Genomic DNA, 26,516 nt, shown 5'->3' on the forward strand with positions numbered 1-26,516 from the left:
CTGTTCTAAGGACCTGCAAAATTTCCATTTCTCAAACTTAAATATTCCTCTTCTTATCTTAGTGCCTCTGTAGGAGGTACAGACTATTCCTACCACCAAGTTTGCACACCTTATCAATGCTCTACAAACTTCCCTTCTTTCCCCAAACATTCATTTGGCAATTCCCACTTACACTTTAGAGTTCATCTAAGATGTCAATTCCACATGCAACTTCACTGATACTCACCCTCTGCCTTATTCCTTCAAACTAGGTTTGATTCTCCATTTATATTTCTTACACCATCAATTTTTTACTTTGTATAGCATTTGCAATCTGTAGTTAAATGATTCAACTGCTATATAAATTCAACTGCTGAGATAAAAATCTGAGGAAGTCAGAGACATGTCTATTTAATTCTACTGTGTTCATTTTGATCACAGTGGCATCCCCAGTTTCTAAATAAAAACTCAATGCATACTAATTTATTGAATCCTCCTCCAGGTCACAGCATTAACAGGTAGTTGGAAAATGGCAACATACGGTAAATAAAACAGGTGCTTATTTCTTAAAGTTCTGAAGAACACATACTAAATAGCTCTTTTTGCCTCTCCAAGTCCTAAGTTTATTTAATGCCAATGCCTAAAACAGGCAAGAAGGTCCAAAAATATGGACTACGATTGAGACTGCTTCATTGACTTATCAATTCTCAGCAGTCTGCAGCTCATGATCAGTAACAATGACAACAAAACCACCGAACACCAAAATCAATTAAGTATTTTTTTTATGATTTATTATTTATTTTATACAAGAACCAGGGCACAGGCCAGATGCGCAGGAGGGTGAGAGGATTCACCAGAGACAGAGTGGGGAACAGAACAGGCAGATGACAAAATACACTGCTGAGGGGAGCAGCGGGCATGACAGGAGAGGTCTGCCGTGCCATGTGGCACCCTCGCCAGCCGGCAGGGATCGAACTGGCGCTGCAGAGGCCGCAAACAGCTTCACAGCGCAGCGCTCAACCGCCTGCACCACCAGGGGAGGCCCCAATTAAGTATTTCTGTAAAGAAATACTGGACTGGAATATATGCCCATTACTCAAGTAAAAGAGTAGTCATTTCATTAGTTGTGAAATTCAGGAAGTCACATCACTTCCCAAGGTTTTTTCTCTCTAAGGACATTTATAGCTTTAAGAGTCTGTGATATACACACAATACATGGAAAACTGACAGATGGTAAGTATATCAACATAACTGATCAACAAGATGTAATATATACACACAATGGAATACTGCTTAGCAATCAAAAAAGATAAACTCGTCATTTGCACTAACATGGATAGAGCTGGAAGGGATTAGGCTAAGCAAAATAAGCCAGGAAGAGAAAATAAATAAATACCACTTACATGGTGTCACATATATAGAATATAGAAAAACCAAGCAAAGGGTCAAAGACATATTTTAAAACCAGCCTTTGAAAGGTGAACTGATCTGTAGCTTTCAGAGGGGGAAGGAAGGGAGTGAGAATGAGAGGATGGAGGGAAAGAGTGGGGGTAGAGTATAATAGTAGAGGGCTGTGGATGCTTTGGTGGTGGGAGTACTACAGTGACTACACCTGTAAGGGGAAATCCTGTACTGTCAAAACACTAACAAGGTTGTAAAACCATAGTGTACTTCAATAACAATAAATAAATAATAATAATTGATCAGAGGAGGGCACTGTGAATATGCTTAATTCTACCTTAAAACATATAAATCTTACAATGTAGACCTAAGACCTTTTCTTTGACTCAGGTTTTGCTAAGTAATATTAATGTGGACTTTGTCTTGAATAACCCATTTCCATAATGCAAAAGATACAGTTTCTAGTTTATTAAAATGGCACTATTAAAGACATGTAAAAAAATGTGAATGTAGAGCTAAGACTTTTTGTATGTATTTTACAGTTGTATTTTGCACACCTAATCCAACTATAATACATTTAGTATAGCTTTGAATAAAATTCCAAAGCAAGCAATTTAGTTTTCAGAGAAATGTAAACTCTCATATTTCAAAACTTGCCATACTCATTTTATTCTACCTATGTAGGGGCAGATTAAATTATCTGATTAGAAATTATAGCTGGGATATATACGCTCAGAGACAAATAAAGGTTTTTTTTTTAACACACTTGATTACCTTTACTCTCTAAGTCACACATGTTGAGCTCATATCATAGATCAATTTTATCAGAACTTCTGGGGGTAGGGCCCAGGCATCACACAATTGATTTCTGATAAGCTTCAAACTCAAAAGGTGGGAAAAGAGTGGTCAAAAGTACTAGCAAGTGATCTATTAGCCTAGTTTTAATGCTAGAGGTATGAGCCAATGTCTTTCACAGGGAATGGAGAATACTAACAAAAGATGAGTTAAGAGAGTTTCCGCTACAATTGGTACCATTCCAAAAACAGCTTAATTTGTTGAAGATAACCACACACAGAAATACAGTTTAACTGATATGCTATTATTTATAAAGGATTAATTTTAAAAGCTACACTAAGAGCAAGTCTTGATGAATGTAGTGTTCAAATGGAGGAAAGAAAGAAGAATGATATTCTATTATATGTAAATGATATCATGTAGTCTTGCCTGACTAGAGGTGGAGATAACTGTTTGACATTAAAGAAGATCTTAACATTGTTGGTAGAATACTTTCCTGAAAAAGGACCTTTATGTAAAATGACTGAAGTAAAAATAGATTTCTACCAGAGAAAGAATTCTGAATTTTACGTTTCTGATGCCACTATATTTTTCCACAGAAATGACTAAAATAATAAGCATGGCAGCGCATATTTTCTAGTTTGTTTATAAATATATAAAAGCCTCTTAAAAGTATATTTATCAATGATAATTATATAAGAACCAAGCACATATGCATATCAAATAACTTGTTCAAAATGTCATTTTTTTAAAATATTTTTTTTATTTATACAAGAACTGGGATACAGGCCAGAGGAGCGGGAGGGTGAGGGAACTCACCAGAGACAAAGGGAGAGCAGGGAACAGATCAGGCAGACAACCAAAAACACTGCTGAGGGGAACAGTGTGAGAGACAGGAGAGGTATGCTGTGCCATGTGGGTATCTCCCTGACCAGCTGGGAATCGAACCTGTGCTGCAGAGGCTGTAGACAGTCTCACAGTGCTGTGCTCAACCTACTGCGCCACCCAGAAGGACCCAAAATGTCGTTTATTTATTAAGAAATACTTCAAGAAATGTTTCATGCACATAAACTCATTTGCTCCACACAACTCCAAGTTTGTAGTAAGTACTATATATTATTGCTTTACAAACATGTTAAGTAATTTTCTTTTAAGTGCACTGTAATTTAATGGTATAGGTAGAATTATAATATAGATCTTCCTGGACTTCTGGTCATAACATCTTACTTGAAGAAGGAATTAGAATATGTTATGAAGTATTCATCCCCTTAAATCCTAGCCTAATTTGCGCCCAAATTCTGCAGACAATTCAAGAAAAATCTAGGAAGATTTACTTCTCCAAACTGTTACTGGGGATAGATACTATGTTAATTAACATCAGGAGTTAAATCATTACAAAAGTATTCTCTCACATGTGATGTCATTCAATCCTAATAACAACCTATAAGTAGATATAGATTACCCCCAAACTCAAAGAACTTACATGTTTTGCCCACTAAAGGTCCCAGAGCTTAATAACTAATACAGCTAAAGTTCAATGCTAGGACTTCAGACTCTCCTATATATTTTTCTTCACATTATGTTTCAAAATTCACATTTCATTTTACTATGACATGCTATACTTATTTCCCCAAAGTGACATATAAATATGAACAGTGGATTTCAGTGATTTTTAAATCCTTCTGGTTTCATTTTCATAGGCCCTTTAAAAAATGAAATCTATGGAGACACTCAAGTAGAAGGGAAAAGTTTTGCATACATCTATAGGCCTTTATGGGACCCTGGTTAAGTTCCCTATACAAGAGTCACTGTGGAAAACAGTATGGTAGATTTCTAAAAAAAATTGAAAATTGTACTACCATATGATCCAGTAATCCCACTTTTGTGTATTTAGCTAAAGCAAATGAAAACTCTTATTCAAAAAGATGTAAGCACCCCCATGCTCACTGCAGCACTATTCACAATAGCTAGGCTATGGAAACAACCCAAGCGCTCAGTGACAGATTAATGAATAATGAAGAATGTGGTGTGTGTATATATATATATATATATAAAATATATATACACATTATACACATTATACACACATATAATGTATATATTGAATACTAATCAGCCACCAAAAATGATGAAAACTTGTCATTTACAACAACAGGGGTGGACCCTGAGTGAATTAGGCTAAGTAATATAAGTCAGAAAAAGAAAGACAAATACCACATATTTCACTTGCTTGTGTAATAGAAAAAAATAAAGCAAATGAACAAACAAAACAAAAGCAAACACTTAGACTCTGGCAACAGAAAGGTGGTTACCAGAGGGGAAGGTCAGTGGAAGAAATGGGTAGGCGAGTCTAGTAAGTTGGTTGTATATGGTGAATGGATATTTGGTGGTGGACATAGTGTGATATATATAATAGCTGAGGAAAGAAAACATACACCAAAAACCTCTATAAGGCTATAAATTAACACAGCCCCAATAAAAAAAGTCAAAATTGCAAACTCATACAAACATGAAATTCTTTAAAAAATAAATAACTTCTGGAAGATGAAATTGGAAATGCCACCCAACCCAAAATCAAGTCATTTTTAAATGCAAGGATATACACTAAAACAATTTTGTTGTATGAGCAGAAATATATTAAGTGGATTTGTAAAGTGAGGATTTTAGGATATCTCAGAAGAGTTTCCTAAAGCAATTTTTAATACTTATATTCTGAAAATAAACTGAGTATTCTCCACTGATTTATCTTCCCTTGGTTTCTTTGCTCTCTAGGAGGATGTGCCAAAAGTAAGAGAGCTTACACTGAAACTAATTTTCATAGCACTCAAATAAGAGTATTTGGTTAAATGTGAGGGGAGGAGGAGCATTATCAGTAAGCAGGGTGAAAGGCTTTGAAAGTCACATGACTGGATCAAGGACGAAACTGGCATACAAACTGAGGAACAGTGCTTAATCACAATAAACATCCTGTAAAAGTGAAGGTTAAATTTTAGTGACTAACTTATAGGTTCTTAAGCTCTACCTCAGAGATAATCAAGAGTTATCTCACCATATTATATAGTGTTCTACTTACCTTTTAATCACAATTTTCTCCACCCATTAAACAGCTATTTTCCTATTGATACAAACAATGTATTCACATTTTTCTGCACAAATACAATACTATGACCTTACCTAGTAGCAAACTGAATGAGTGCATTTTGAAGAGTCTGCCTAATTTCGAGGAGAAAAGATTCATCATCACTTAGTGTATAATACCAATACTGGACATAATCCCTCAAGGAAAACTGGATAACCTACAACAGAAATATTTAACAACAAAAAAATACAAGTTTTAAAATTTAAAAAGAAAAACTGTCAAATGAAAACAAGGATTATTTGCCAAAATACATTTACTTTTCAAATACTTAATGGCAGTGGTAAGTAACTGACTTCATTATGAGAGAATCAATGCTAAGAGCCATTTCAAAATCTTTAATAATTACATTACACCAAATTATTAATTTTCCCAATTTTTAAAAACTAGTTATCAATGGCCAAACTTCACCCAAATTCAAGTAAACATGGAGTTCACAGGAAAAAAACAACAACAAACTTTTAGTGCTTTATATAATGAAGAGGTTTAATGAGAACTGAAATAATGAGAACTAAAATAATGGACCCTAATCTCAAAAAGGAACCATTATTCCAAGATGCTATTATCAGTTTTACTGGTGTTAAATTACAGAAATGACAATTCACTTAATACTAATACCTTTGATATTGCCAATAGTATCAAATGAATATATTTAAGTTAGGCAATAAGTAGCAAATTCTACAACTTAATATATAATATTTTGCAAATCAGATAAAATAAATGTTAAGAATTTTAAAGTACATACGTATAACCCTTATATAATCAAACTAACATCAATATAAAACATTCAGATGGAGAATAATCTTTTAAATCTAATTTTTTAGTATTTTTTGCTCAAACCAGTTATTTCCCATTTTAAAAAGTTATAACGCTAGTAGAAAAAATATCTGATTGGTGCCAAACCTGATCAGCTAAAGAGTAACACTTTAACTACAAAATTACTAGAAACATAAAATATGTCAATAAACTGAATGCAAATTCAATCAAAAGGTTTAACTAGTAAGTAAATATCTTATTACTACTGAGTTCATAAATAAGTGAAGACAGAATCCAAGGATAGAGTTATAATGAATTTCCAGCAAATTAAATAGCAGAAAGTATTTCTTAATATCTTCAAAAGAAATATACCTAGAACACAAGATATGGAATTCAAATACCACATACTGAAACTCACTTGCTGAAGAGGTTCATCAATTATATTGGCACCCGTCAATCTTCTATCTATCTTTATTGTTCTGGCTTCCCTTTTCATTTCTTCCAAGCACTTAAAGGAAAAACATACTTTATTGCATAGTTTCTTGACTTAAAATCTCTAAAATCATTTTACCTTCCTGTCATTACTTTCAAGTCAAAAACTAACCTTATTTCTTGAGACTAGTGTAAAACAATTATCATTACTCTAGTTAACAAAATGAGACATGGGGGACAGGGAGCAGAGATTATTATCTTCAAAATTTTAATAAAAGTAACAAACATTGTAGAAAATGAGAAAACTGGAAATATACAGATATATTATTTCCATGATTCAATGAAATTTTAAAACATAAATCAGTGTTTTAGGTTAGTCTAATTAATCATTAATTGTCTTTATGAAACACTTCTTAATCCCTCCCCAGGTCAAAGCTGTATACCATTTGTCAAATTAATATATTTGTACTGATTCTATGTAGGGATGGTATTAAGCAACCAAAGGAAAAAAAAAAGTCCAATTTCTCTGTAGTCCTCAAAAGATCAGTGGCCTAGAAATAGGGTGAAAAGTAATAAAACACTTCTCAAAAATACAAACTAAAACCCAAATATGAACACATATATATATTTATATATATAGTGTGTGTAAATGTGTGTGTGTGCATAAATTACTTGCTTCAGGCTATAACATGCAATCTCTAAGATTTTTTCCATAAAATGCATTTATAAAATCATTTTAGAACTAGAAAGCCAAAATTACTATTTTGTACACCACTTACTATAAAATAAGATTGTAAATTCTTAATCAGCCAACTATGATTTATTACTGTGTAGTCTCTTAATTCTTAAAATATTTCCCATTCTCTGTATCTACCACTCAAATGAGTGGAAACTATGGATGGGTAAGAAATAATTTACTAAAAAGTTCATTTTTTTCAGCAAAATTGGTGAATAAGCTCAAAGAATATGTAACTGGAGTCCTCAAGGAAAACAGAAATAAAATCTTAGAGATTTTAAAAGTTGTAAGTGAAAGGAAAAAAAAGTATCAATATGAACCACTAAGATAGGGTGAATTTTTTATTTCAGTAATTAAAAAAATACTGTATATTATTTTCTGTGCATCTTCTATGTCTTATTATTTTCTGTGCATCTTCTACAACTTTAAAGTTAAGTTCCTGGTATCAACACCAGACCATCTGTATCTCTTCATATAATATCAAAACATCCCAACCCCACAAAAGAACTGCAGGTAATGCAAATCTGAAGTCTGCTTATATACTCAATTACAATTTTGTTCATAGAGTATGATATTAGAAAAAAATAAAAGAAAAAAGCAACATTCAAGATAATATAAAATAACATAAATTATTAAAATCAGATACTTTTTTACAATGAAAGTATCTTTTTTAATTTGTTTATTTATTTTCTTTCATCGTTGTCAATTTTTAGACATAACTGATTTCTCCCCTCAGGTGTAGTCCCTATGGTTCTCCTATGTAACCTAATTGCAAGTGAGTAATGACAAAATATTTTTAGAGTGAGTTAGGAAAAACAGTGTCCATTTCTTCTCCTCTTGTTAATATACAATTGATTTCACTCAAAGCAGTATACTTGACATCCTCACAAATCATACACATGACACTATATTAAGACAAGAAAGACCCCCAAATTTCTACTTTTTTTCAAATTTTCACCATCTAACATTATGACAGTTTTAAAGGTGATCTTTTAAAATGCATTTTGTAAGTGTGATTGGAATATGTCCTATAAATTTACAGTGAACATTAGTGAATTGTAGGAAATCTGTCAAGCCATATACAGATAATCACATTATTATCACTGCAAAGAAACAGACTTTGAGGTTGCACATTCCTTCACCCTATTTACCTTAGAAATCCCAGTTGATGTTGGAGGAAGAAATGAGTGTTCACACTGCTCTAGATACCTCTCTGAGTTTGTTTTTCCAAACAGGAGAGTAACCACAAAACCCCTAAAAAAGTATTTAATAGAATCAAAAACAAAATTTTACTATCATTTAGCACAAATATTACCAGCCAAATTTTTCAGATTTAATAGATGGTTTGTCATTCAATGGAAAGTCAATATGTGACTTGTGTAATGCAAGATATTGACAGACGATGTTATATTCTTTTTTTTTAATTTTTAAAAATTTTTTTACATTGTTGTTCATTATTTAAACAATATTTACTTCCCCCCACCCCCCCTCAGGTATAGTCCCCATAGAGTTTCCTTCACCAATGCACCAGTGCACCATCACCTCAGTCCTATATTCTTAGGTTTACAACAACTATAAACATTTTGTGCATTTATACAATGCCTTTCAAAGATTTAATCAAATATATTTCATAATGAACCTCAGGCAATGTTTTCAAACTTGAGAAAAACCAGCCTTTATTAAATAAATGGTAGCTAAATAACCAATTATAAAGACAAATGATATCTAAATCTGTATCTTAATCACACAATTCTATCGTTTGAGTGACATGAGATAATAATTTGGTGCTATCAATACAAAAATAAACAAATTCTCTACAGAAAAAAATAATTCATTATTTAAAAACAAAAAAAACCCTGGAATTTAAATAAATATATCCCCCAAAGATTATTTTTTAAAAAAATAGAGAGATAAGGTAAGATAAATTCTGGTTTAGGACAGCTTTAAGTATTATCTAAATTATCAACACTTCCTATATTTAAAATGTACCAAATGACATCAGGTAATTCATAATATAACAAAACTTGGAATTTCAGATCCTACCACGTGACTGTCAATTATTATCTAGACTTTTTATTGCCCCTCCCATGTCCCCCATTATCCCACCTTATCTAAAGATTTTTAGAGAGCTTTACACATATCCACAAAATATTTTTCCGAAATTATTTCTTGATAAATTAACAGAATTAAAAAGGGATCAACAAAGGTTCTTGTGACTTTTAAATGAAAAGATTACCAAACTTCTCCCTTTCCCAAATTTTATATGAAATAATTTAAGGAAAATCGTTCACGATCTTTCCACTTCCAAGAATTCCCAGGGCATCTACCTTTGTCTATAAAGGTACAACTTCCTTCCTTTCTGAAGTACTGGAAAGTATTCTGAAATCCTTTTCCTTTACTTTTGCTAAGAACTTATTATATTAGTGAAATAAAAGAAATCTATCATTTTACAAGAAATACCTCAGAATAATCTCCCTTACACTGGATAAATGTAGCCACAACTCTGTGGGGAAGGGCTCTAACCAAGCGGGTATTCATTCACGCTCTGACCTTAAATATGTGACTCAACAGTCTAATTAGGAAGCCCAAATAACTACAGATCTATACAGTCTCTGATCAGCTTTATAATCAATAAAAATATTCTGAACTTAGTTATATGATTCCTATCGTTCATGTCTCAATTATTTCACTGTGCAGTATCCTATCTAAGCAATTATCACGAAAATACCAACTCTAACAGAAAATATCTTTTGACGAATAGTCCTTGAGAGCGCTGCTCTGTTTAATTAATTCTCACTTGTTCAACAATAAGTGAATATATTCAATATAAAACAGCTACCCATGATTTTCAAAACCTATGCTGAAAGAGGTGATATAAGTGGTAGATATATTCAGAAGTCACACCATTAGTGTTTTACACAGTCTCTTGGGTCACAATTTATATATATTATTCAATTCAGTTAAGTAATTTAAATCTATAGGTTTAAACAACTCCTCCAAATGTTGAAGGTCTCAAAAGACGTTTAAAAGGACTCAGAGGATATTCACTGCAAACATAATTACATAAACGTATTGTTTATATACATACACACACATGTTAACAACAAAATACTCATTTCAGCTAGGTTACCTTTGTTAGAGTACGTAAATAACAAGTACTTCACTTGTTTATACATTTTCTTACATATAATTCATGTCTGATACCAAATGGTTTGCACCAGAAGCAACACTAAATCATGACAGAAAATATTCTTTTAAAAATATAGCAATTCAAGGTAAATACTTGTATGTACACCAAGTAACCATGAAGGGAAAACTGCAAAATTGTGTGTGTTGAATTTTCTTAACTAAAACGACAGCATTCACTAAGGGGAATAATTAACCTTATTGTCTAAAGCCTAATTAACAAGAGTATCTTCTACAATGTAAAAGTAGAATTTAACATGTTTGTCATCTTAAATAATAGATAGTATATGAGGAAAATTCTACCTTAAAGGAGGACTACACCAAATTAAAAATGTCATACTATTACAAAAAATTTTCTATCACTAGTTCTATCTAGTTCTATCATTAGAACTGAAATTCTAGTTTTGAAGAGTACTTACTACCCATATTTCTGGCACAAATTATAACTCTCACCACTTTCATTTCCATGAGTATCTAATTTTACTTTTTTAAACTCACTACTCAAAAACAATTTACAAAAACAGCATTCATAAATAAATCATTCTTCCATTTCTCATGGCCATTTGTCTCAATTTTGAACAAAACAACATGACACAGGAATTGTAAAATAATCACGATGTGTACTTACCCACCCACAAAGCAGAGGATATAAAATGCCAAATATAATATCACAAAGGGTCCAAAGGTTATTAGAGAAAGGACAATGACAAGGCTTCCCCATCCCCATATGGACAGACTGGTCTGAAATAAAGCAAAATAATAATAATAATAATAATAATAATAATAATAATAATAATAATAGAAACTTTAATAAATAACACCATATGAATTAAAGAACCAACAAAACTTTTACCCTTAACTTTTCAATTTTCCCTCTTAAAAATTTACAGTATTGTTTCAGTAACCTAAAATAATTGCATCTGAAAATATTAAATATACTCTTGGAAATTTACTGTAAGAAATAGCATATAAAATCTATAGTCAGAAATATTTACAGAATATCAGAAATGACTAAAATCTAGTGACTGTAATATACACAAGAAAAACTGCTAAATGATATGCTGGCATGAAAATATATTTATTTTAAGAATGTGTATATGTATAAATGGCAAGGCACATACAAAGGTTGAAGCATACTACACACTTGCATTTATTTAGAATATTTGATTTTAAAACTAAGTTCCAATTTATCATATAAAGACAATGTAAAATTTTTATATTTCAAGGTAAGAAATCTACATCTCACTAAAAATTGTTACTTTTCTTTCACTCAAATTGTTTGCAGAATTTATAAAATTACTGTAGCAAAAATTCCACCTTCTAGATACCAAAATTTACCATAAAATCAAGAAAGCAAATCTAAACATTTTCCATTTTTAAAAATAAACCCAAAACACCCGATTTTTGTTTGAAATTGTATTGTATTAACCAATAAGAAAACATTCATTTTTTTAATGACAAAGTAGATTTTAGCAATTGAAATCATCATGAATAAATAAATGCATTCAACAAATCTCCACATCCATTCGTCCCGCACTATGAGGTATACAAAGGAAGCATTTGCCCCACTCCTGCCATCAAGAGCACACAGAAGACAGTCTTATGAGAATAAAAGACATTAAACTAAAAGAGAGTAATAGAAAGCATTATAAGATGCTAAGCTTAACAAAATCAATGACCAGAAAACTATGGAAAAGACAGTAAGTGCTATGAATTATGAGAGAAAGGCCAGTTTTATTCATCCGTTCACCTATTATCGACTGTTTCCTATGTGCTATAGGTGCAAGGTACTGAGTGAGGATTCCACAAGGAATAAAACATACCCTCATAAGTCCACACTCTAGTAGATGAGAATACATACATACATACCTTCATAAATTTCACATGCAGAAACAAGACAAATCAGACATAGTTTTATCAGATGGGGACTAATGTTATGGAGAAAAATCAAGCAACTGTATCGGTTGGCCTAAGAAGGTTTCAATGATTGGAGGTCACATGAGCAGAAATTTTGGGTAAGATTTATTAAAGGAGAACTTATAGTGGCAACTTTCTATGGCAAACAGTATTTTTCCATGTAGTCATATCTTATTGTATATATTATCAGTAAAGTCTTTTTCATTTTTTCTCCACAGAGCTGGTACAACTTTTGTTCATTTTTATTTTTATTATCCCTTTTTCTCATCCTGGCCACTATCATTTTTTAAACAAGAGGACAAATACCTGGTGTAGCTTCCATTCTGCTCACATGACCTGCTCTCTGAATCAGATGTAAATACCATTTCACTGACAAAAGTGGTCTCCTCTGACTGCTTTTAAGAGCTAAAAGTAGGCCATGGCGATTCAGAATAAAGTACTGAGCAGGTCAGTCCCTCTCACTATAATTCTGCTAAACATCTAGTACCTGATCCACAATACAATACTGCCAGATGCCCAACTGTGGGAAATAAATGCTATCTTACAAGATTTAGTCAGAAACTTACTCCTGAAAAGTTATCGTAAATTCTCAGGAAAGTTGGAAAAAACAGACTACGACCTAGATACTTTATTCAGTCTACCTTCTCCAGTGAGATTTAATCTAATATTGGCAATACTACTCATCCTTTACAGATTTATGCTTACTAGTCAGTTTTTCAAAGTTAAACACTTATTGTTAAGGCTAAATTCAGAGGTTTTAAAAATGAAAAAACTAATGGATATTAATAAAGTACGACTTCTGAGAGTAAAAGAAAGGAAGGAAGGAGAAATGGTGAAAGGGGCATATGGAATGGTGGTAGGGAAAAAATTAAAAAGGGCATGATGATGATGATGATGAGGAGGAGGATGATGATGACAGATTAAAACAGCTTACAAAAAGCATTAATGAACAGTTCTCAATAAGATAAAGTCAGGGTGTGTACACTGAAACATTAAAATAGTGAATTGTCCAAAAAGTTTTATATTATTCATAGTGTCCCTATAAATATAATTCACTGACAATATAGTCTTATTATTTAGTGAGATTAAGAAAAACATTTGACCTAATACCACTAAAAAAATCTTAAATTCTTATTTCCTGAGATGATAAAGAACAATAAAATTTAGAAAAAATGTTTACTACTTGGTGAATCTCAAAAATTTGTCATCTAACAAGTGCCTGAAGTTAAAAGTTACAAGAGGGCCTCCCTGGTGGCACAAGGGGTTAAAGTCTATCAAGCTATCACCAGTCACTGTGGCAAGAGTTTGATCCCTGACTAGGGAGTTAATCCACATATGGCACAACAGACCTCTCCTGTCTCACCTGCTGCTCCCCTCAGCAGTGTATATCAGTAGACCTGCCTGTTCTGCTCCTAACCCTGTCTCAGGTAAATCCTCTCACCTCCCGCACCTATGGCCTACACCCCAGTTCTTATATGCAAAAACAAAATAAAATAAATCTTAAAAAAAAAAGTTTCAAGGAAATAATTATAAAATCAAAAGCAAGTACATTCTTTTACCTAAATATTAATCAGCTTAATATGGCTTCTAAGAAATTATTCAGAAAACCATTTGCAATGAATGTGATAAATTCCTCTATGAGTATAAATAATTTTTATTATTAATCAGTTTATCTATGTATACACTTTAAATATAATGAAAAGAATTTCAGTTTCAAAGAATATCAGTTTATTAGCATGCCAGATACCTAATGTAATGCTTTGACCTTGAAAACAGGGACACACCGAGCCATCAAAAATGATCCCTGCTTGCACAATGCCAAATAATCAAGAAATGACAATGCAAAGGATTACATATGCTTCCTAACAATAAAAAGCAAATAGAAAAATTTATCTCATAGTAGTTTCTACCTATTCATTTGATCCTTATCACAGACTTTTGTAATAAGAAAGGTAGCATAATAGAGTATTAATAAGAACACAATCAAAAACTACAGATTCTACTTGCCATTAACTTTCTGTATAACATCCACAAATTTAGTAAACCTCCATTTGATTTAGAATTCCTATGAGGGCAATAAAGTGCTGAGTCACAAGATGATCTTTCAAGTCCAGCTGTAGCAGATTACTTAAGTAATTCTGTTAATCATTATTGTTTTTTCTTAATCTCACAGCTAAATGGATGCAATGTAGAGTAAATGAAAATAACTATTTTCATCACATGAAGAACAGAGATTGTCAGGGTGCCACAGAATGAATTGTGGCTTCTGACATGAGTCTCACGGTGTATCAACCACTCCTAAGAGTTATATTCATTCACTGGGTATATCTGTTCAGATATATGGCACTGGGCAGACACACAGACAGTGCTGAGAATCTTAAAGTTAATATTACTTCAGGGCCAGCTTGAGTCACATAAATTATATATATATATGAGTTTAACAACAATAATACTCATAAGAAGAGTGTCTTTGTTGCAACCATAAATTGTTTTCCTCCCACTTTTTTTCATCTATGCTCAGCTCGAAGTTCCTCTAAGGAACTTCAATAGAATGTGCTCTTAACATGGGACCTTTTTTTTCATTCAATATTATATAATTATTTAACCAAGTCTGGCTAAAAGAAGCTGTTTGCTAACTATGGAATTAATTTACTTAAGAAATGAAAGAGGGGAGTGAATGAAAAAAAAAGGAAGGAGGAGAGAAAAGAGGAGGAAATGTGAAGGGCAAGAAAAGGCCTTCAAGGAAAAGCAAAATAGAAAGGATTCTAATTGAAGTGCTCCTCCCCTACCTTAAGGCTTGAGGCAGAGCTATAGGCTCCTACCAGCAGAACCCACAGGAAGTCCCACACTCAAAATAAATCACCCAAGGACTTAGTCCTGTCTCAACATACCCATACCCTGATCAAGACCATTATTCCTTTTCATGGAAGCAGACAGAGAGGCAGTCACACAGGGATCATCAGTCCATGTGGTGAAACAACTGGTCCCAAACCCATCTTTTCATGCTTCATGAACAAAGGAATATAGATCCTCTTCCACTCACCATTGTTTAAGGTATCTAGTATATCCTCATAAGCAGGAGCAAAGACTAGTGGTACAGTGCAAGTTTTCAATCTAGCTGTTGAACCAGGTGAGAAAGTGGGTCTGTTTAAAGGATAGACACTGCAAAGAATTACTTGTATCTCTGAGCTAGTTAACTGCTCAGCAGACAAAGATAAGGATATCTATTTAGTTTTTCCTCCCTCTTCCAACTGGTGGTGCCCACAATAAATAGGTGATACCCACGCATACAAATCACCCCCTATGTATTTTCAATTCTTTGTAACAGAAAACACTCCCTCACAACAGCAGTTTACTACAACTTCTGTACATTTTCCTGAATATATAATGTGCATTATGAAACAACTTGACATATCCTTTATTTCTTCCATCTTGCTCCCCAGCCCCAAATGCTTTATGCTTCCTAACGTCCTGAAAAAGAAAATACAAGAAAACAAAAAGAGCTACTTTGAATTTAGTGTTTTTTTTTAACTAGATCCTATCAAATACAAAATACCCACACATAATTTGAAATAGTAACAGGTATATTCATAATTCAGTAAATCTTCATACAATGTTAACAATAGGTTCTTGCAAACTATGACTTCAAGCAAAATATCAGGTGACCCTTGAACAACATGAAGTAATGGGGACTGACCCCCCCCACATAATCACAAATCAGAGAATAACTTTTGATGCTCCCAAAACTTAACGAGTAACAGTCTGCTGTTGACCAGAAGCCTCATCAATAACATAAATGGTTGATTAACACATATCTTGTGTATTACATATTTTCAGTTTACAATTTTGTAATTTAAAAAAAAAAAACTTGAGAGAAGTACAATTACAGAGCTGTACTGTATTCACCAGTACTGTAAGTTCACACAGTCTGTTTACAACAAAACTCCATGTACTTCAAGCCCATGTTGTTCAAGGGCCAAGTGTATAATGCAACCAATTTTGCCATAAGCAAACTGATGTAGAGTTAAGATACTATGGCCCACTTGTAGTCACAAAATTAACACTAAACTTCTAAATAAAGACTCAAACACTTCTAATAGTAAACAATAATCTGTATGCATTCATTCCTTTTCTACCTACCTATTAAAATCACAGCTCAGGGTCATGGGGTAGCTGGAGTCAAACCTACCTTGGCAGCTCATGGCACAAGAACATCCTTCCAACACAGTACACTCATAGGGTTATCCACCTCACTTAGACTGGGACCAGTTAGACACAATACTAAGCATAGCGCACATCTTTGGTACCAGGAGAAAACCCACGCAGATGTAGGTAGAAAGCGTAAATCCTACAGACAGTGGCTCTCGCCAGAAATCAGTATCTTTTCTCATCAGTGTTATAACAGTGTTGAGCAAAATAATGTTATTAAATAAGGTATTTGCTGTATGTGTTTGTTTATTCAGGATACAAACTAAATTATGCTGCAGACCTGCCCTCACCCCACAACACACACACTCACAGCCCATACACTGAAAATCACTGAATTAGGGTCTAGAAGCAACTACAGTTTGAAAAACAAAAGACTGTATTTACTGAATACTTTCCTTTATACAGGAAGAATAATAAAAGTATTTAAAATGTAGATGGGAAGCACAGCAAAAAACAGCTCTGAAAGACTTCCAGCCTCAAATTGCAAAATTACTTTACCAAGGTTCCTGAATTTCTGATAAAAAGTCTAGCAGATACACAAAGTTGAAACAAATTAACCAAAAGAGCTTTTTAGAAACTATGTTTTTCTAGCTATACATACTGGTTTGTGTCTTAATACTAACTTTCAATAAATAGTAAAGATTTTTTTTTTTTAAAGCTTTTAGTCTTCATCAAAAAGGAAATAGATTTTTCCTTAGAAATGTTTCCATTGTACAGCTAAAGGTCTACTTTTAATTTTGGGTGTAACAAAACATATAAAAACGAAAAGTATTCCCTTAACAATAATTGATCAACACAAAAATTTTAAAGCTACCAAAAAATAAAACAATTGCATTTCTAATTATGTGAGCTAATAGAATCCATCAAGATATCAAAAAAATGCCCATTTTGAAAAAATTATACTTTTCTTATCAGCATATTTGCACTGATTACTTTTTAATTTCAATTACATATTAATAAAGAAAAGTATGTAATCACACATTTGCTTTTTTTTTAACATAAGAATATATGGAAAACTATTTTAAATGGTCTATAAGGAATGAAGAAAACGGGATAGAAGGAAAAGGTAAGAATTAGACATCTCCAAACATACCCTGTACTGTAGACCTAATTTTGTAATGGCATAATTATTTTAAATATTAAAAAGAGCTTAAGAAGCATATTCTAAAAATCAAAAACAAAGTGAAATGAGTCTTATCATATTAAACTAACAACGTGGAGTAACCACTCCAAGAAAGTACTTTTAAGTGATTTTACAACACAGTAATTTCTCTGTAAATCATTGGTGGTACATACCCCAAGAAGAAAACAAAACAAAAACTACACAAAAAATCTTAAATCCTTTCAGTAAAATACAGTGTTGACAGCTGTACCAAAATGAACCAGGGCAAGTGCAGGAATAACCTAATTCTAACTAAGTCAACTAAGTCTAAAGCAGGAATGAGTTTAAGATGGGCCTGGAGCACCCTGCCACACCAGAAAGCTACCAAATACTACTGGGGTATGTGTCAAAAGGATTCAGGAGACATCTGATGCAGCTTCAACTGGATGAAGATAGAATAAGAAAGAATAATGGCAATGGACTAAGCACTTCAAAATAGCTGAGCTCATAAAATGATAAAAAATATTTAACTCCAATGATCACCTTTGAAGGATGCTAACAAAGCAACTTTTTAAAATAAAATGTAGGCCTATTTCAGGGTAATCAGAGAGTTGATGAAAATTCAGTATACCTTCAAAGAACTATACTATATAGTAAGAAGAAATGACTGACTATCATAATATTGAAATCTTTAATATATTAGGTGTCTAGCAATCAAAAGTGAGAAAAGGAGACAATGAGCCAGACATTATACGCCACTGGAAAGAATAATATATACCACTGTCTTGAAAGAGTTTTGCTAAGGGTGGGGGGCGGGCAGGGGTGGGGGGGAAGGGAAGGAATCAAATCAGAATCTCATTTAGGAAATGCGGAAAACTGAGAAAATGCGACACTATAAATACCATGGAGATGACACTAAGTGAAGTTTAGACTGTGGAAACACTAGAGGGGAAAAGACCCAGTTTCTTTAACAAATGAAGAGCAAGGGAAAGAGAGGGAAGAGAGAATTAAGGGAGCGGAAGGAGGAGGAAGGGTTGGCAGAATCTGTGAAATGAAACTGCAATACAGAATGGTTATTCAACTTGATTTTCACAGAAATACAGTGGGGGAAAAAAAGTAAAGGGGGAGAAGAATGAGGAGGGAAAGGAGGAAAAGAAACAGAGTAATTCAAAACATTTTCTGGATACTTAATGACATTAACAAGTATTGCTTATTTTTTAGCTGGTGTAATGGTAATATGGTTATATTAAAAAAAAAAAGAATTCCTTGTTTTAGAGATGAATAATGAAGTATTTACAGACGAAATCATATACTTGGCATAAGCTTCAAAATAATCTTGAAAGTAGAGAGTGCAGCAAAGCGTGAAGAAGGACACAGGCAAAATATAACTGGCCGTGATTTGATAAATAGCTAAGCTGGACGTTAGGATAGAGAGTTCATTATACTAAACTTACCAGTTTTTAGGTTTGAAATTTTTCATTAAAAAAAGTTTCAAACAGACAATAATTACAACATTCCTTTATACATACTCTTGCATTTCTTAAGTAACCACCATAGGAAAAAAATTGTCTACAAACATGCAACATGTTTACAGTCTAGAAAATTAACATGGACTAAGTTCTCTATTGTGACTTGGTAGCAGAGCAATACACACTTGACTATTCAATTCAGAAAAAAAATACTTTTACAATGGTGTATAATAATGAGTTTTAACATCTTAATTTGTGTGTGTGTGGGTGTGTGTACATTTTATATAAGAATTATCTGGGGGAGTTTTATACTGATTCTATAACAATTAGGTAGTTATGTATTGGGCCTTAATTATACAATGATGAGTCAGACAGTTTCTGTTTTCAACATCTAACAAAGATGTAAAATGCACATGTAATGCTAACATGGATGTGGAAAGTGGCATAAAAAGAGTCAACAATAAACTGCATGAATGCTGACTATAGTAGTGAGGCTACCAAAGGAGGAAGAAGGGCTGAGAGAGCCCAGAACAAAATGGGAAGGGAGCACAATACACTGTGGTGGTGAACTATGGCAGTTTGCTGGTGGGTGTGGTGTGAAAACAACACCTGAAAGGGGAGATCAGTTCATACACTTCTAAAACACAAGCAACATTGTAAACCAATGTTACCCCAATATTTTTTTTTTAAAAAAGACTACCTACAAAGTGTTTGGAAATACGGAAAGGATAATGCCTCCTGAGCTTAATAAAGAATACTGAAACTCCCTTTAAACTGTCTTCAAAAGGTAGTATTGCAGGTACACAACAAAACAAAACAAAAACAGACAGACAATTATAAATCAGAGACATCCTGCAGGGGAAAAGGAGGGAGAGGGATCAGAGGGAGGGAGGGAGGGAGGAGAACAGGAGACTGTGGTGTTGGTGCACTGGTGCATTGGTGAAGGAAATTCTATAGGGACTACACCTGAGGTGGGGGAGGGAGGGATAAAAGCAAACACTGTTTAAAAATGAACAATGATGTAAAATATACATAAATTTTAAAAAAAGGTAGTATTGCAGTTAACTGGAAAATTCAATCTTTACAGTTACCCACTTCTTTCCATAAAATGAATAATACAAAACTAATTACCAAGTGTACAAACTGAAACACTGGTGATTTCCAAAACTAAAAATTCCAAGTGAAAAAAGACTCACAAATGCTAAAACTATTCAAGAGTGAGCCACAGGGAAAGAACTCTTTGATTCAAAAGTAGGACAGAAAATATTATTTGTTTATTGAACTTGGCCCAAAGCTCAAGGCTATTTATACTTTCATGTCAAAATATATTTAAAGATTCCATTTATAAATGGTAACAAAGTAAGTTGTAACAGATAAGTGCACTATTCAAGAGTTTCCCAAAAACATCACATAACCAAAAATAGTCTTTTCAGCAAATGATTCTAGAAAAATGGGACATCCACATGCAAAATAAATGAATCGAGACACAGAACTTACACCCTTCACAAAAATTAACTCAACATGGACCATGAACCTAAATGTAAACACAGTATTAAGAAACTAGAACACAGGTGAAAACCTACATGGCCCTAAGTATAGAGCTGACTTTTAGATACAACACCGAGAACACAATCCATCAAAGAAATAGCTGTAAACTGGACTTCATTCAAAACTTCTCTGCACCAAAGACAGTATCATGAGAATGAGAAGACAGCCCACATCAGTAGAAAGTACTTTCAAAAGACACATCTGATAAAGAACTGTTATCCAAAATATACAAAGAAATCTTAACAGTCAACAATAAGAAAAACAACCCTGAAATAAAAATATGGCAAAGACTTTGACACCTCATCAAAGAAGACATACAGATGACAAATAGGTACATGGAAAGGCAGTCTACATCATGTCATCAAGAAAATACAAACCTAAACTAAAATTAAATCCCACTACAAACCTATTAGAATATCCAAAATCCAGAACACTGACAACAAACACTGCTGAAGACATGGGTAATAAGAACCATCACACACTGCTGGTGGCAAGACACAAACTGTAATACAGTCACTTTAGAAGACAGTTTGGTGATTACTACAATCTAGCAGTTGTGCTTCTTCATATTTACCCAAAGGGATTTTAAAAACCTACCTACACAAAAACTGTGCATAGCTGTATATAAGCAGCTTTATTCATAATTGCCAAAAAACTGGAACCAATCGAGATGGCCTAAATAAATGAATGGGAATGGATATATAAACTGGCACATCCAGACAACAGGATATTATTCAGCATTAAAAAGAACTATCACAAGCCTTGAAACAACAAGGAGACCCTTAAATGCAAATTACAAAGTGAAAGAAGCTAATGTAAAAAGGCATACAATTCCAACAATATGACATTCTGGAAATGGCAAAACCATGGATGCTGAAAAGATTAGTAGAAAGCAGAGCAAAGGAGGGAGACTAGTAGGCAGAAGACAGAGAATTTTTAGAAACATATTATGGTGACAGATGTTGTTATATTTTTGTCCAAACCCATAGTGTACAACACCAAGCGTGAGCCTAAACACAAACTATAGACTTTGGATTATCATGTGTCAATTGCTGCATTCTTGGTTTAAAAATGAGCCATTCTGGTGAGTAATATTCATAAACGAGGGAGACGATGCATGTGTAGTAGCAAGAAATATATATGGGAAATCTCCGTACCTTCTCAATCTTATAAATTTAAAAATGCTGTAAAAAATTAACTCTTAAACTACATAAAAATAATCAAAGATTATTTCACAATGGGAGAGAATGTTCACAGTATGGTACTAATCATCAATAAGTTTATAAATCAGTAAGTTTTATAACAGACCTATACAAAGGCAGCCTTATCAATGAAGTCCCAAAAGTACTAAAAACCAAACTGCTCAAAAGTTATTCAACTCTTAACAAAATGCAAAAAATAAACATTTCTCATGCTGTTAACTATTGAGATTTATGCCATAGATTTCATAATCCCTCATTACAATACACAAAACTAGACATCAACAACTCTGACAGAGGAAATCTCAAGAGGAACAATAAACATATATATAAGTATCACAATTTAGGAAAACTGTTAGATGATCAAAACTTTAGTTGGTGTCCTATATTAGTACATACTTCAACTAGCTCCACCTAAATTTCCTCTCCACCCCTGACCCCTGCCCTGGGAAGAAAATCACATTTTCTTTATTCAGGAGGCCTACTGTATAAATTCTTCTGATAATCTAACATGATGTGGTCAAAGCCAGCTAGAGTAAGAGTCAATAACCAGTAATTTTAGTCGATGAATAAAGAGTGTCTTGTGTCTAGGAAATACAGAAAGTAAATTGTAAGTCTTCCAATGTAAAAGAATAATGGTGTATAGTTTTTACAATTGTTTACAATTTAGAAATTAGGAAGTGAATGTTTAAAGGGTACAGAGTTCTAATTAAGGTATGAAATTAAAACTAATGAAATATTAAAAGAAATAGCTCTATTTAAGTAAATAAAATGTGTTCAGTAAAAGGAAAGTATAAGGAATAAAAATATTTTTGAGGGAAATGCAAGATGTTAGTTTCAAGATAAAACTGATTATTTGGGGCCTCCCCGGTGGCGCAGCGGTTGAGCGCAGGGTTCCGAAGCTGCCAGCAGCTTCTGCACTGCCGGTTCGATCCCCAGCTGCTCCCCGGCCACAGGAGGAGGGTCCCACATGGCGCACAGACCTCTCCTGCCGCCCGCTGCTCCCCTCAGCAGTGTACTTCAGTCCTTCTGCCTGCTCTGCTCCCCGCTCTGGCTCTGGTGAATTCTCTCACCCTCCAGTGCTTCTAACTGTACCCAGTGCTTGTATAAATAAATAAATAAATCTTTAAAAAAAAAATGAAAAAAAAAAACTGATTATTTGGGGAATAAAGTGATATGAGAATGGGAAAGTTAAAAAATGCATAGTTTGTGAAAGAGGAATCTTTGGGAAAGTTTCTATCTGCTAAAAGGGATAAAACTGTGATCAGCTTTTAAGAACAGATACAAACTGTTTGAGTGACCAAAGATTTGGTGTTCTTTCACCCCCAGGCTTGATTAACTGAGAAAAATCTAGTCCTGTCAGTAGCATATTGAGCTGTTCTTAAAAATTTTTATCACTCATGGTAATTAAATATTGTTTTGAACCTTTTAATACCTGTGACAAAACTTTCCTGAAATCAAAAATTCAAAAAATATTAAAAGTATTTGGTTAAAAAGTAAAGATAAAATCAAAATCTAACACTTTGTGGCACATTTTATTAAATACAATTTTTATACAAATGGAATTTTTTCTTTCCCCCACAAATGGAGGGGAAAAGGTAACATGCATAATGCCAAAGGTAACATGCTAAAAGGTAACATGCATAATCAAAACTAAGTTCTACTTGCAAAAATCATTCCTCTTCCCTCAAAGGTGAGTTCCACCATATCTCTCTGATTCTCCTATGGAATGATAGGTAGATACATAAAATTCGTTACTTGTACTCAACAAAAGTAAATGAAGATAATACAGTAAGCCATACTCTGAGTTCAACATAGTTTAGTAAATCTGAGTTTAATCAGATATTGAGGAACTTGAAACACGCTGACTGAAACATTATTTATGGGGATTACATTCTTGGGGCAAAACACCAAAGTGTCTCGTGAATGTGAGTATGTGTGTAACTCCGTAGTTTACTATGCAGATTCAAATAATAAAATAGGAAACTATCCTCCCTACCTAATTCAGTTTCAAAATGCCAATCATGGTGTCCAGGGTAAGACCTCTAGTGACCAAGGAGCTAAAGTTGGTGAGGATTCACTACCAGAATATGTACTGAAAATGACATCGGCCTCAGCCTATCTGACTTTATGATCGAATCATTATTCAATCTTTCAAACCAAGGGGCTAAAGGCCTGTCTCCTTTTCCACCATAGTTTCCTATGGCTTCCAGCCTAGTTTCCTCCTTACAAATGTATACAAGAACCAAACACATCTCAAATCTCAGTAGGTAGTTGGTCTTTTTACAATTTAAGTTTTGAGAAAGATATCAGAAATTGGTGTGATTTAGTCAACATAGCATTATTGTATTCTGAATAAATACTTAAAAATCACCAAGGGTTGGGAGGAAGCTATATGGCTCTTTTTTATGAAAACCAGAAAACTCTGAAATCAGTGGCATCTCATCATGGTGTCGTACCTCATACCTTGCATCACTGCAAGGCAACAAGATAAAACTGAGTGGCATCAATCAATCCCCATGAAAATGATGCAGGAACACTTCAGTATTGCCATTTTCAGTAAAGTTTATTTGATGTTGGGTTCAAGATATGATTTAGCAATATTATTTCATGCTGTTTTTATGAAAAAATCAAAATATTATTTGTATCTATGTCAATAACAAAAGTGAAAAAACAAAAGATAAACTAAGAGAGTTATATGTTCTAAAAAGGGCAGTCCAGGGCCTCCCCTGTTGGCACAGCGGTTGAGTGCTGGGCTGCAAAGCTGCCCGCAGCCTCTGCAGTGCTGGTTCGATGCCGGGCCGCCGGCGAGGGTCCCACGAAATAAACAAACAAACAAACAAACAAACAAATAAATAAATAAATAAGAAAAGAGTAGTCCAGTGGAAATCAAGGTAAATACATACACCCACTTCAAGAAGTATTCAAGTATCTGATTTTAGTCTGACAAAACACATTTCAAAGAGGACTAAATTAATAGCCTCAAGAAGAATCCAGTGAAAAGGGAAGAAAATTAAGAAATCACAAATAGGAGCTATAACGGAAATTTCTGAACTATATTAAGATAGGGAAAAATAGAAGGAAATAAGAGATCAAGAAAAAAAAAATTACGCTGCTTGTCAAGTATACCCTTGACTATCTCTAAACAAAAGAAAATCTACAATTCCCAGGATTGTTTTCACTCTCCTACAGTCTTAGGACATGCATGCATACACTAAGCAACCGAATTGGAAACCAAGTTAGATATTGTAAAAGGTAGGCTCAGGTGCTTATTCCATTCTCTTATCCATAGCCCTAAGGATGATATTATCCTGTCCACTTTTCTCCCAACACCGACACCACCTTACACAAAGCAATCAACTTAGTGTTTGGCAGAAAAGGCACACTTGTGAGACCTGGCTTCATCAGTGATACGAGCTAGACTCTCCAAAATAAAAGTTATAAATTCCAAAAAGCCAACATGAGATGCAGTGACTCTAAAACAGAGAATGCTGAAAGTCAGTTTTTAGCTCTAATAGGACCAGCTGCAATTTATTTTCTTGTCCTGGATTCGCCTTCTTATATGACATAACTGGGATATAATTCTGTCCCTTAAAATCCAGAGACCCAACTAGATAAAATCCTAAACAAGATTAGTAAATCCCAGGAACACAGAAAAAAAGTTTTCTTCTTGTTGTTTTTAATCTCACTAAATATACAGTTCACAGTTTAATACAAATATAGTGAGGAAGTCTAGTTTCTAATCCTATCTCTGCTCTAAAACATCACGTGAACAAATATCTCAACCTTTGTTTTCTCCCTCATGAAAGAAGGAATTATAGATTAGACTTAAAATTTAACTTGAGGGCCTCCCTCGTGGCTGGTGGCGCAAGGGGTTAAGCACCGCACTATGGTAATCCACAGCCTCTGCAGCATGAGTTCAATCCCGGGCCGGCCAGGGAGCAACCCACATGGCAAGGCAGACCTCTCCTGTCTCACCCGCTGCTCCCCTCAGCAGTTTATTTCAGTCAATCTGCCTGTTCTATTCCCCACTCTGTCTCTGGTGGATCCTTTCACCCTCCCCCCGCCCCCCACATCTCTGGCCTGTGCCCCGGCTCTTGTATGCATAAATAAATCTTTAAAAAAATTTAACTTGAATTGATAGTGTGAAGAGAGTGAGTGTGTATGTATACAACAAATGCAAAGACATAAGAGCTATAACGAAAATTTCTGAAATATATTAAGATAGGGAAAAATAGAAGGAAATAAGAGAAGATGTAAACTTGCAAGAAGAATGTAAACTTGGCGTATAAAATGGCATTCTTGAGACCCTGAATTGCCATGGAGAGCATCACTCAGACTATATAACAAATTCAAAATGCAGTGCCTGAAGCAAATATAACATCAACGTAAAAATACACAACTTCCTTTCAGAATAAGCAAGGTACTTACCTGATATACACTGCCTCCCTTCTTTGTCTCTGCAAAAATTCATGACTACCATACTTTCAACCATTCAAAAATTCATGACTACCATCTACCTTCAACCATCTTCTGAAGGATTCCTTAAGTATAGATCACCATGCTCTGAATCACAAGAATAACTCCTACCATGCTTGGCAATAACTACAAAGGTATATTTCTATAGCTGGTTTAATGGTCTATGAGATGA

At 33.8% G+C, this 26,516-nt stretch overlaps 1 protein-coding gene across 5 annotated transcripts in view; it reads right to left on the bottom strand.

Moving 5' to 3' along the window:
• SNX13 (sorting nexin 13) overlaps positions 1-11,156 on the bottom strand; it is a gene marked incomplete at both ends in the record, with an annotated part of 63,309 nt that extends 52,153 nt beyond the window's left edge. The window contains 4 exons of one of the 5 annotated variants that reach the window (XM_084230048.1): positions 5,350-5,471; positions 6,486-6,575; positions 8,387-8,489; positions 11,050-11,156. In XM_084230048.1, coding sequence (XP_084086174.1) covers positions 5,350-5,471; positions 6,486-6,563 — 200 coding nt within the window. Of the gene's footprint in view, positions 1-2,604; positions 2,672-5,349; positions 5,472-6,485; positions 6,576-8,386; positions 8,490-11,049 lie in introns of those variants that run through there. The other 4 variants (XM_084230049.1, XM_084230050.1, XM_084230046.1 and 1 more) reach the window with 4 other exon arrangements.
• Positions 11,157-26,516: the final 15,360 nt, after the last annotated feature.

The sequence above is a fragment of the Talpa europaea genome, assembly GCF_964194135.1.
Source record: "Talpa europaea genome assembly, chromosome: 3".
NCBI classification, from domain to species: Eukaryota; Metazoa; Chordata; class Mammalia; order Eulipotyphla; family Talpidae; genus Talpa; species Talpa europaea.